Source organism: Ruditapes philippinarum, unplaced genomic scaffold (assembly GCF_026571515.1).
Source record: "Ruditapes philippinarum isolate M1 unplaced genomic scaffold, ASM2657151v2 ctg2233_1_1_1_1, whole genome shotgun sequence".
NCBI classification, from domain to species: domain Eukaryota; kingdom Metazoa; phylum Mollusca; class Bivalvia; order Venerida; family Veneridae; genus Ruditapes; species Ruditapes philippinarum.
In genome coordinates, this window is record NW_026856137.1 from 134,091 (window position 1) to 147,037 (window position 12,947).

At 31.8% G+C, this 12,947-nt stretch overlaps 1 protein-coding gene and 1 long non-coding RNA gene across 2 annotated transcripts; one reads left to right on the plus strand and one right to left on the minus strand.

Moving 5' to 3' along the window:
• Positions 1–1,021: 1,021 nt before the first annotated feature.
• On the minus strand, positions 1,022–9,835 carry LOC132745530 (vesicle transport through interaction with t-SNAREs homolog 1B-like). The gene is made up of 7 exons (XM_060734480.1): positions 9,653–9,835; positions 6,986–7,044; positions 5,606–5,716; positions 4,971–5,030; positions 4,022–4,195; positions 3,031–3,092; positions 1,022–1,220 (listed from the first exon to the last, which is right to left on the minus strand). Exons 1-7 carry the CDS (start codon positions 9,747–9,749, stop codon positions 1,130–1,132), a joined length of 654 nt encoding a protein of 217 aa, XP_060590463.1. The 5' UTR covers positions 9,750–9,835; the 3' UTR covers positions 1,022–1,129.
• A 798-nt stretch (positions 9,836–10,633) lies between these two features.
• On the plus strand, positions 10,634–12,626 carry LOC132745523 (uncharacterized). Its single transcript, XR_009627847.1, has 3 exons — positions 10,634–11,270; positions 11,766–11,842; positions 12,056–12,626. It is a non-coding gene; the product is annotated as an uncharacterized LOC132745523 (long non-coding RNA).
• The last annotated feature ends 321 nt before the right edge of the window (positions 12,627–12,947 follow it).

Consider the following 12,947-nt stretch of genomic DNA (forward strand, 5'->3'; position numbering starts at 1 on the left):
AAACAAAATAAGACATATATGCAGAATATAATAAGAATGATTTACATGATGATCATTTCGAGGCACTTACCCTCCAATGTCTCATCATTTTCATTTTGATATAATTATAATGTATTATAGCAATTAGTTATTTACATGTATAAATGCCAAATGAGTATTTTATCAAAATGCGAAGAACTGTGACTGTTTAATTAATAAGTAACCCTTCCCCTGCTTAATTTTTTTGGAACAGTCCAATATCAAATTTGAGGATATCAATTAGAAAATTCAAATTTAGTCAGCCAATAGAATAGAGCATAGTCAGACTGCATGGATGTGCATGCTGGCCTAGCTCTATACTAGTAGCAAAGGCTAAGCAATTTTGATTTCAGTATCACATAAAGGGTTAAAGGAATTGATGTTTTGAAACTGGACTGGCTATAGGACCAACTTATTGAGCTGGAGATGACTCGTTAAAAGTTAGGAACCTAATCAACAGAAAAAATTAAGATCTGACTGCATTAATGCTAAGAAGCTCATTACTTTCAAAGGTATGTCGTTAAATCAAGATTTGCAAAATAAAAGCTATAAATTGATCACTTCCACACAAACATACTCATACACACCCACATATATACAAAGATAACATCAAACGCATTCTCACACTTGCTTAAAATATAGCATAAAGAAAAACAGAAAGAGAAATATTGCAAATGCCCATTGTTCTGTTACAAACATGTTTAACATTTAGCTTAATTATAAAGACCAAAATATTAATATTGTACGACTTGTTCATCAATATGATGTAATTAACAACAGTCTTACGTCATTGTTTGCACAAAAGTTAGCACATCTATAACACAACCTATCATAAGTTATTCTTTCTGAATTTTAACAACTACATATCAGTTTTCAATTTATCAATCTTTTTAAATTTTTATTAAAAAAAAAAAGAGAAGAAAAAAAACCATGTACAAAGCTGTTCTGGTAAATTTCTTGTTTGTATGTTGTTGTTTTTTTCTCATAAGTACACAATGTACAATGAAAAATAAAACCATATAGTTAATAATAGCAATTTCCTGTGTTGTAATTATCTGCATCAAACCCTGTCAATCTAACATACAGTTTATGTTCCATATCACATTTAGCATTAAGAGAAGAATTTCCAGTAAACAACACCACCTAATATTCCAAGTTCTAATATAATTATCACAATTAATATCATCTTGTTGGTCATCATCCTGTAAAAAAAAGAAGAAACAATTCATTAGAGGGAATGGCATGTGTACAAAATGCTACTTAAAAAAGCAGGATTAAACATATCTTTTTCTGCATATTCTTTTGGTTATACAAGGGCTGTCCGGAAAGTTCGTAGACAAGACTATAGAATTATTATAAGCAGTCATATCAATATGATGACTGAATATTTTGCTCAAGTATGTATCTGCTTTATATTTCTAAATTAAAAAAACATGATAAAAGAAATATTCGCAAGGCGCCGATCACCATGGCAACATGATCAACGAATCACGGAGCACTTTGATTTCATGACGATAGCTACTCGAATAATAAGTTGCTAAAAATTGTAATTTTAACGCAAACTCTCGTTTTAATCTTGTGACATCACGAGATACTATTACATGATATTTAGTGAAAAGTATGACGTCATACGCAAATAAACAGCTTGTTAACAACTGTTATAGGCAATGAAGGTGCATAAATTTTGTGTTGCAAAAATGACGTCAAATTCACGGACGGAGCAACTTAATGATATTTAACCTCATAGCAACGCTAATATGGCACCAACTGAGATTTTAATCTTTACTTTAAAAACAAAACCAACCAAAATATGTTTAAGGCAACTTGTGTTTAAATATCCAACAAGATTAAGAAGTGGCGATGACAGTATATGGTATAAGAATTGCTCCAGACGACCAAAAGTAGCATGGCCGAAATATCGTATATTGCGTTACACAAACCTTTGAAAAAGACAGACATCTCACACACAATATAAGAACCAGTGACATTTTTGTTTTTAAATAATGATTTTAAATATGAAATTTATAAAGTAAAAGCAACATAACATGCATTTAGTATACGCCAGACAGGTATCATGGCTGTTGAAATCGGAAGAAATTGAAAAGCGGGTAAACATTAAGTTAATTTGACGCCGTTGACGTTGTCAAAGTGCTCCATGATGAGGTATATATGTTGTATGCAATTACTGTTAAAATACAAATGTAAGTCACAGTTCAGTAATTTTTGATAAATGTCTTCGTTAGATATGTATATTTTAGCTGACAAAATTTGTACAACATATGTAGTGTTATACAATAAAAAATGACGAAGTATATGAACTTTCCGGATATCCCTCGTATATTATATTCATGCGTCTTAAATAACACAGACATTTTATATAACAACTCATTTGATCAACCATAGAATTCTGGAAAAAACTAATTACTGTTATAACTTCTATAAAGTTATTTTTTTATGAGATTGAGCTCTATATCCTTTTAACCTTAAAACATGTTTTTTTTTTTAATTTCAAACATGAATTTTCTATAGTTTGCACTGATGCTGGGACATGTCACCTTTACACCCCTGTCATCATTATGATTATCATTGTATAATCCTACACTATTAAACTAGATAATGTCAAGAGGAGACACAGATGCCCCTACATTCATTTGTTTTGTTAGTACAAATACAGACAGTGTGATAATCCTCAAACTTAAAAATCCTCAAATTTCTTAAAATTATTTTTCATATTTATAGCAATATTTACATCAAAATTGGAAATTTATGTGAGGTGTGGATTCCTTGATGAATTTGATGACTGAAACCAGCTCAGACATCTTACAACAATAACAAACTTTGGTACAACTCCTTAATGCTAATTTTGGTCAAACGTTCAGTGGAAAAAGGACACTATTTTCCATCACTTAATATGATGCAATACTGGCTATAATTAGTATTTTTAAAAACAAACAAAAAACAAGCAATCTGTAACACATTTCTCTTATATATACATGTACACTTAAAACATACCTCATTGCCATTGTTTTCAATATTTTTCTGCTCTTGCCTAAATTTGCATCAGTGTCATGCAACTGAAATGAGGAATGATAATTCTATTCATCCGTATATTAATGAGTAAGAAAAATTTGAGCCGCGTCACGACAAAACCAACATAAAGGGTTTACGACCAGCATGGATCCAGACCAGCATGCGCATCTGCGCAGTCTGATCAGGATCCATGCTGCTCGCTTCCAGTTTCTCTACTTCGAGTAGGGTTGGTAAGCGAACAGCATGGATCCTGATTAGACTGCGCGGATGCGCAGGCTGGTCTGGATCCATGCTGGTCGCAAACCCATTATGTTGGTTTTGTCGTGACACAGCTCATTTATGTATTTCACTGCTTGCAATATTTCACTAATTACAGATTTAATCAAATAATGAAAACTATCAATACTTTCTTTAATAATATAGACCACATCTTTTCATATACTTAGCAAATGATAAACAGTAGAACTTCTATGTGTCAAACTTTGATTAGTCAATTTTCTTGGTGTGTGAAAGTAAAATAAAAGTCCCAATTTCTTCCTTAAAAGTGGAATTTTTATGTGTTGATTTTTTCAATGTGTTGCAGTTTTTATGTGGTCTGTAAAGAATAATTCAAGAATATTTCACCATAAATAAGTTAAACTCCATTAATTATTGTGATATCTTTGATTTTGAGAGTTAAGATATACATGTATACTGATAATCACATCAGAAATATTAACTATAAACTTGTTTAGTTATTGCCCTTTCATTATGTTACGCCTTTTGTAATTAACTTGTAAATGTCAACAGCTAGAATTTTGTCATTAAACTGAGACCGATTCTTGAAGTCCCAATTTGTTAAAGTTTTTATGAGTGTCCCTTCAACTTCAACTTAGCGAAGTTCTACTGTATAATGAATAAAAAGCTTTTTTCAGAATGTGGAAAAATCCATGGAAGAAAAACAACTACAATCAAAGAATACAATATGCCATACCCTATCTTTCGTACGTGTCAGAACCTCTCTCTGTCTACCTAGCTCTACGAGTGTTTCTGTACCTATATCCTCCGTCTCTGCTGCAATTTGATGAGATCGTGCTATACTCTCACTGGTTCTGTTCAGTGCTTGGTGACCCTGTAACAACCTATTCCTCTGTGATGCCTCTAGCCTCTGTTTAGAGAATATCAATAAAGTATATATCAAACTATGAGTATTTCGCAATGATTACGTTACAAAAACTGTAACAACACAAATGAACTGGTATTAGTTCTATTATTCTTCTTTATAAACTTAAATAAGAAAGTTCAGTGACAGGTAACCCAATGTACCGTTATTAAATCATTAATTGATAAAAGACTGTGACACATCATACAGACAAGAAATAAATTCTAACATGCAAAAGTTCAGGCTGTTGCTTAGTTTTTATTTTTTAACCATTAAATACATCATTTTAATATTTGAGAGGCTGTTAAACACATTAAAAGTTCAACATTTTCAAAAATTACCAAACACAAATTCATTTATGAGGATCATCTTTGGTGTAAGTTTCTGTATCAAACCATTTGATTACACTGTAAATGCTTTGTCATTCACCAAAGGCAACAAGAAACTTAAGCCTGGGATACTAAAAAAACCATTCCACAGCTGTACTGATGAAATTACCTGTCTGTGAACACTTTTCTCCTAGATCACCTGAACAATTTTATACCATATTTATTTAAGCTTGATTTCCAAACAAGTTCTTGCAACTTACCATGGTTGTTGCCCGAGTAGGGCTCGAACCCATGATCCCTGGGTTGAGAGGCAGACACTCATTTTACTCTATATATTTCTATTAAATAATATGAGACTTTGAGGGAGAACAAGTGAAATTGACTAGTTTGGAACTTCAAATAGTTGACATCATTCAAGCAAATTATATGTAACAAAGTTTAAAGTTTCTTACATCATCCCTGTCAAAGCCAAAATTGTCAGCTTGATAAAGTCCTGATTCATTCTTTCGCTTCTGGAAAACAAATAAGAATTTATAAATGTCCATACTCTAAATGCTTTTATGCCATCTCTTCCAATAAACATGTGTAATATTTTTTTATTTAAATCATCAATAGAGTCCACATGATATTCACAAAAACATAAAACATGGAGAGCCATATCAATGATGTTGATAAATATATCTTGGTAACCATTTGACATTCTTCATGTATTTATTCATTCACTTAATTATCTTTTACCACCCTGAACTGAAATGCAGTGTTAGTCAATACAACAGCTTTTTATTTGAAAATGTCCATTGTGAATTTAGATTATTTAACTGCATGCATGGCATTATGAAAGCTTGCCTAGTTCTATATTAGTAGATTAGACCAGTAATTAATCCTGTTTTCATTCAAACATTTAATATCAGTACTTTATGACTGATACATTCCTTTATGTCATAACAAACAATAAACCTAAGTTTTTCAATGCATACCAGTATTCGTGTGTTAAGTATTTTTTCTCAAAAATCTTCAATCATCATATATCAAGAAGTGCTACACAAAATAATCTACATTACAAAATAGTATGTAATATTGTACAAACCACATCTTTTGAAAGTTGGTCAAGATTACGTCTGTATGTTCTAAGGCGACTCAACATCTGTGTTCTGTACTGGATTGGAGCAGCTTTTGCTTCATTTTCCAATTCCTGGATCTATAAAAAGAATATCAGTGTAATCTTTCATACTACTAATATACAATGTATATCAGCTTAAAATTTCAAAATCATGTATGTAAACATGGTTTTTTAACATATTCCATGCTAAATATCATAACTGGACTTGGCCGTTTTTCAATCTGGACAAAATCATTAATCAGTTTTACAAAAATTTTCAAAAAAAATTAACTGGTAAGAATCTGTTGCAGTCAACAGACCAATGATTAATATTGACATGAGGCACTTTTTAGTACAAAATATATATGAGCCGTGTCATGACAAAACCAACGTAATGCATTTGCGACCAGCATGGATCCAGACCAGCCTGCACATCCGCGCAGTCTGATTAGGATCCATGCTGTCGCTATCAGTTTCTCTACTTGTTCTAGGGTTTGTAAGCGAACAGCATGGATCCTGATCAGACTGCGCGGATGCGCAGGCTGGTCTGGATCCTTGCTGGTCACAAACCCATTATGTTGGTTTTGTCATGGCGTGGCTCATATATATGAAGATAGAATTAGGATAAAAAATAGTCACAAAAAGGTTTTGAATTTTTTCTTCTCTCTTGTTTTTTTTTCTCTTTCAAATTTTTTCTTTCTTTCAACAGCATAACTTATATTCTGTATTAATGTGTTAACATTTCAAATAAATCATGAATAGTGCTTGCTTTTGACAAAGCTAAAATTATGGACTAAAGGGGGAAAAAAAGATTTGTCTTTCCTAAGTGAGACTGACTGTGACCAAAATCATTAGACTTAGAATCACACCAAAGGCTGGGGTTTGTGACAAGTACCAACACACCTGTAAAACATAAGCAAATTAATGGTGCCATAAGAAATATCAAGTGTGATAGGAGATCCCATACTGTATGCTTCACTGAAACATTTGTATGCAGGCATTGAGAATTTCAGCGATGTTTTGATAAAAATTAGGAAAAAATGCATGATTTAAATTTTGCAGTAATTACATTAATGTAAAGAATCACTGTCTAGGATGGCATCTTCAAACATTTGAGCACCATAACAGTGAGGAAGCTCTTACTTTCAAAGATTTTTGAACTTGTTATTCAATATTTTTATTTTATTACTTTCAATTGGGAATTTTTTCCTGTGGATTGGGAAAATAATACACTATATTCAGTTGGGAATATGACTGAATATCAGCTATAATATAAGCCAAAAAATCCTGATATGATAAGATTTCCTTATATAAAGATCGCACATTTTTAAATGATTTTTAACACTAAAAGTTTATAAATAAACTTACAATGAAATTAGCCTCTTCAAGTTTCTTCTCTGCTTGGCGTACGGCATTTTTCTTTTGCTCTGAAAACAAATGAAAATGATATTTTACAACATAATGTTTTTGAAATACTGTTGTCATGAACTCATTAAATCACTTCTACTTGTGACGAAATAACTTCTTAGTCTCTTTATCGACTTTTTCATAATTGCAAAAGAATTAGAATGGTTTCTGTGAAGTACCTGTTCTGTGAACAGGTGTGTAAATGGTTTTGTCACTATATATTATATAGTCATTTGTGGCACTTGACACAAAATTAAACGCATCACATTTAGCTGATACAGACATAGACATAAAGTGGTTTTATCATCAAAATATTACTTTCTTTATTCACTTTGATTTGCTATATAAAGAATTAGTTTGCCAAACCTTTACTTAACCTCTTTCACTTTTCCAAAATCCTCCAAGATGATAACTGATAAAAAATATCGGGATGTCAGAGCCTGGGCCGAAGGGCTTTGGCTCCCCGGCTATTGACTACATGTGTATATTTTTTTAATGTAACTCAATGAAAGTCTGCGAAGACACAACTTTTCAACTAAAGAATAATTGTTGAGGTGTTACAATTGAAAATGGAAATCATGCATGAAATACTGAATGACACCTTAAAACGAAAAATATAAAATAACAAATGCACAGGTTTTGCCGGTTTTCATAATTATCTGTTTACTTTCAGCTTTTTTTTTTGTGCAATAAATAATTATGTCCACCGAATGGAACAGACATGTTTTAAGGGACTGAAGATTTATCCTATTTACAAAGAATGAAACAAGAGCCACCGCCGGGCGGGGGCAACGCTCGACTTTTTACTTTTTCTAAACGCAAACATAGAAAGGTTTGAACATATCTTAACGTTTCCTTTTTATAAATTTAGTTGGTCTGTCTTGTCACATTAGTTTTGTTTATATATTTTGTATATATATATGAATAGAAACATTACGCAATTTCTAAAAATAGCAACATTACGCAATTTCTAAAAATAGCAACATGACGCAATTTCTAAAAATAGAAACAATGACGCAATTTCTATAAATAGCAACAATGACGCAATTTCTATAAATAGAAACAATTACGCAATTCTATAAATAGAAACATTATGCAATTCTTGTTGTTGTTGTTGTAAATATATATATATACACACACACACACACACCAATAAATATATAATTATGGTCATTTAATGCACAAATCTGAGAAAATTCAGTAATTTAACCTTCAAGGTCAAGGTCATTAAAGAGCCCAAGCAAATTTGGGTTTGATAAACAACAAGGTCTGGTCCTTAAGAATGTTCTGTTATAATATGAAGTTGATCCCTTCAATAATAGCAAAGTTACAGTCAGTTACCGCCAAAACAATGAAAATTTCAATAATTTGACCTTCAAAGACAATGTCATTAATGAGTGAAGGTCAAGGTCTTTCGGTATATTTTTAACAGTTATCTTTGAAGATTATTATGTTCAAGTTTCAAGACAATCCATTCAAAAATAACAAAGTTACAGCCAATAATAGCCAAAGAAAAAAATGAAAATTTCAATAATTTGACCTTCAAAGTCAAGGTCATTTATGAGTGAAGGTCAAGGTCTGTCTGGTAATTTTAAAGGGCTATCCTTAAAGATTGTAATGTTTAAGATTGAAGACAATCCATTAAAAAATAACAAAGTAACAGCCAAAAATAGCCAAACAAAATGAAAATTTCAATAATTTGACCTTCAAAGTCAAGGTAAGTCAAGGTCTGTCTTTTTATCTTAAAGGGTTATCCTTGAAGATTCTAATGTTCAAGTTTGAAGACAATGCATTAAAAAATAAAAAGTTACAGCCAATAATAGCAAGAACAAGAAAAATTTGGACTTTTGACCTTGAAGGTCAAGGTCATTTATTAATAAAGGTCATGGTTAGTGAGGTCTACTGAAAGTTCTTGTCCCAAGGGTTGTTGTGGCTAAGTATGAAGACAATACACCAAGAACTAAAAAAGATATGATCCCGTACAAGTTTGCGGACGGGAACGGCAACGCCGACCCGACTATAACAATACCTCTACTTCTTTTTTCAAAAAAACAAGTAATATCAATTAAATCTATACTTTTGTAACTAAATATGATAGTATTGATACTGAATCAAACGATGGCACAATTGAGTGACATGTGTGTGTTTTTATTTATCTTTTGCGCATGGAAAACTATATTGTGGCCACGAGTTACTAAGTCATGGCCAGAATATTTCCTTGACTTAATTATCTCGTGCCCACAACTTAGTAACTCTTGCAAGATCTTGGCCAAGTCATAGTACCGTGTGACCACAACATAGTATCTCAAGGCCATGACATAGTATCTCGTTCCCACGACTTATTATCTTGTGCCTACAACTGAGTAACTCGTGGCCACGACATTGTATCTCGTTCCCACGATCCCACAACTTATTTATCTACTGCTCATGACTTAATTATCTCATGGCCACGACAGTGTAACTTGAACTTGTGGCCACGACATAGAATCTAGTGCACACGAGATAAATAAAAACACACACTTGTCACCTTTGTGCCACCGTAGAATCAGATAATCTCTAATGTAGATTTCTAAATTGAAAATAAAAATTGATATAGTGACAAGAATGGCCCATGCAGTAAGATCTTACCTCCTGTATAACTGGAAATACTATCAACATGTGGGCGAAGTTTATCTATAGCTGAAGACAAATCATCTTCTAAATTTTCAAACTTCTCTGATGACATTTTTCATGTCAAATCATATGATAACTATAAACAAATAGGGGAGATCACTTTTTTATTTCCTGGTTCTCTTTTGTGAAGAGTATTCTCGTCAATATCAGATCGCGCTTGCATTTTATACAGAGTTGTAAAAGCGTTTGCTGTAACAGATTGAATGAATATGTAAGGCGTCATTAGTTACTTAATTTTATCTTATGTACAGTATGCTCTTGTTTCTTTTATCATTGCACAGTTTTTGGATATTTTATTTAGATGAATATATACACCTATTCAATTCAAACTGATTGCGATTATGCTCTATGAAGAGTGAGGCTATTACTGAAGATGATGGTGATTGGTGATGATATTTGCGTTGCATGCGTCTATCGACTGAGTGATTAGTGATTGATCATAACTATTTTATATATTTAGATTTTTTTCGGCAAATTTAGCTATAGCCCTGATTTAAAACTTATTCATGTAAATATGATAGCTATTTGCAACTTGATTAAACTGACAGGGCAAAGTGTCATCTCATTGCAAAGAGCCAATTAAACATGAACTTAATGATTAAGTATAAACCACATTGACCCAGCAGTGGGGAAAGATAAAAAATAAAAACTTTGTTTCCCCTTTATCCAGCACTGCCGGTCTTGGAAGTGGCAGCCAGGTTACAATACATCGATAAACATTTTCAGAACTAGCAGATGACTAGTCCTGTAAATATGACGTTGCTTTGAGATATTTTTGCTTCTGGGCAAAGCAAAGTCAGGCTTGACCGACATAAACAATAACAAGCCTGTAACGTCTAATATATTTGACTAGCAGATGACAGGCTATACATGTGATACATATCAGTTTTTTTGTTGTTTTTTTTTGTTGTTTTTTTAGTAAATATATTCGAAGGCATATCCCAGCAAACACATGACGTTAAAATAACGTCGGATTAATGTTAGATTTTGGTCACGACGTCGGCGACCAAAATACGACGTAAATCTGACGTTAAAATACCGATGTCTAATAGACGTTTCTTTTTGACGTCGTACTAACGTCAGGTTATGGTCGGTGTCCTGACGGTAGGTAAAAAAAATAACAAAAAATAATCCTTATTCGCTGTTGTAATCATTTAAACTTTTTTTCAAATGTTATTTGGATTACAAATGAAGTGTTCTTATATAAATACAGACCAAGATCGCGGCGCTGCAACCTAATAAAACATATAGGTGGCGCTGTATATACGCAAGTTACATGTGTTATTGTTATGAAATCTATTTATAGCCACAGATCTGTTTACAAGTTCCAATCATTTAACGTTGTAATATTATCATTTGTGGTACATTATATGTATCAAAATTACGAGTTTTTAATAGTGCTTTAACATTTAATCATAGTGACAGAAAAGGGAAAGAAAACATAATTAACCTTTAATTCGAATCTAAAGTCACGTGGATGGAAATTCAAATTCGTAGGCGTTACGTTTTGGCTGTCGGTCAGGAATCGGGATGCATTGATAAGTGAATATTATAGATTTTCTTGAACAAAAAGGTCAGTTCAATTTATTTAGATTTATTTCTACTTTGTATTTGATAAATAATTGCATGATTGCAAGCACTCTTAAATTTAATTATCATTATTTGAACAGCTGAAGTAAAATGTCACACAAATTCGCGATAATGTCTAATAATAAATATTTTTAAAATTGACATGTTTTAACTCTGCTTGTGAAGAGTTTATAATATGCCTTTCCGTACTACCAAAGAGAATGCTTAGTTTTCATATTTTTCTTAAACTGTGATGTTTTTGTCAGTTAAAATCTGAGAATTGAGAATGAATTTGTACGATTTCGAGCATTTCGGACCAATACGTTTCGGTCCCAAATAACCCAAAACGTTCCGGTCCCAAATAACGCAAGACGTTTTGGTTCCAGACATTTCGGCATTAAATCTTTAATTTAAAACTATGAAATATTTAAGACTTGCGTAACTGTTCTATTTCAAACGTAGAATATATACATAAGTTAGAATATAATTTTCTTTTCAGGTAGTTAAAGTGTTGGACATGCTCTCAAAGGTCGGAGGGACGGAAACACGTGAATATGTAAAAAGAAACATATGAAAGTAAGATTTTTGTTAATTCTATTACATACTTTAATCCGTACTAAACTGGAGTTTAAAAGCGGCTTTTTAAATGTTCAGTATTTATGTTTACTTTTAATTTTTGTTAAAGCTCTCTTATAAAAAGTTGGCAAAATTGTTCATTAAGTTAAGATAACCATGAAAACATTTTTGCTTGTTATTTTTACATGTTTCATAAATTTCTTTTTTTTTCAGTGAAAATGATGTCACACAAGCTATTGGGCGCTACAAACGCTACATATCCTCCGGACAGACGAGGGGTGCTGAAAGAAGGTCATATCTTAAAGCATCACACCTCAAAATTCGTGCTAATTCTCATGGATATCTAAAAGTATAACTCTGTGAAGTAACTAAAAGGCAGTAATTTATACATTACTGACAATTATCAGAGAAGGTCAAAATATGTAAAATGGCACTAAATGTTTTAGAAATGCTGTAGAAATATAGTTAAAGTACTGAAAATCTGTCATAAATTGCTTGAAACATTATCATCAGAATCTTTTAACTTTTCTTAAAATTATAATATTTTCATTGTTTTATTTGCTAACTAAGGCAAACTTTGATAGAAATGTGCATACATTGTTTTGTTCTTTAATATTTGTACATGTTTTCTTAGTTTCATTTATGTCATTGTTTTTGTAATACTTTTTGTTTTGTAATTAACTTATTTTATGTTTTATTTTGTTTAATTTATTAAAATTATTTAACCGTGCAGAATTTACTAAAATTGTATGTATCAGCTTAAAATTGCAACTTTTATCTTAAATTAAAAAAGCATGAAACACATTTTTGCTTTTAGTTTTCTGTTATACATTTCATTTGAGGGAAAGTTACTTAATAGAATGAGTTACATTAAATCATTAGATAAAATCAGGATTAGCCAAAAATATTTATGACGTGGTGAAACAAAAAGGATTAGGGGAATGATAAGATGTTGGTCAGAAAATGATCAGATTTAGAGCAGAAAAGGGTTAATATTTAGGTCGGAAAATGGTCAGATTGAGGTCGGAAAATGGTTAGAAACTGGTTAGATTTAGGTCGGAAAATGGTCAGATTGAGGTCGAATAATGGTCAGATTGAGGTCGGA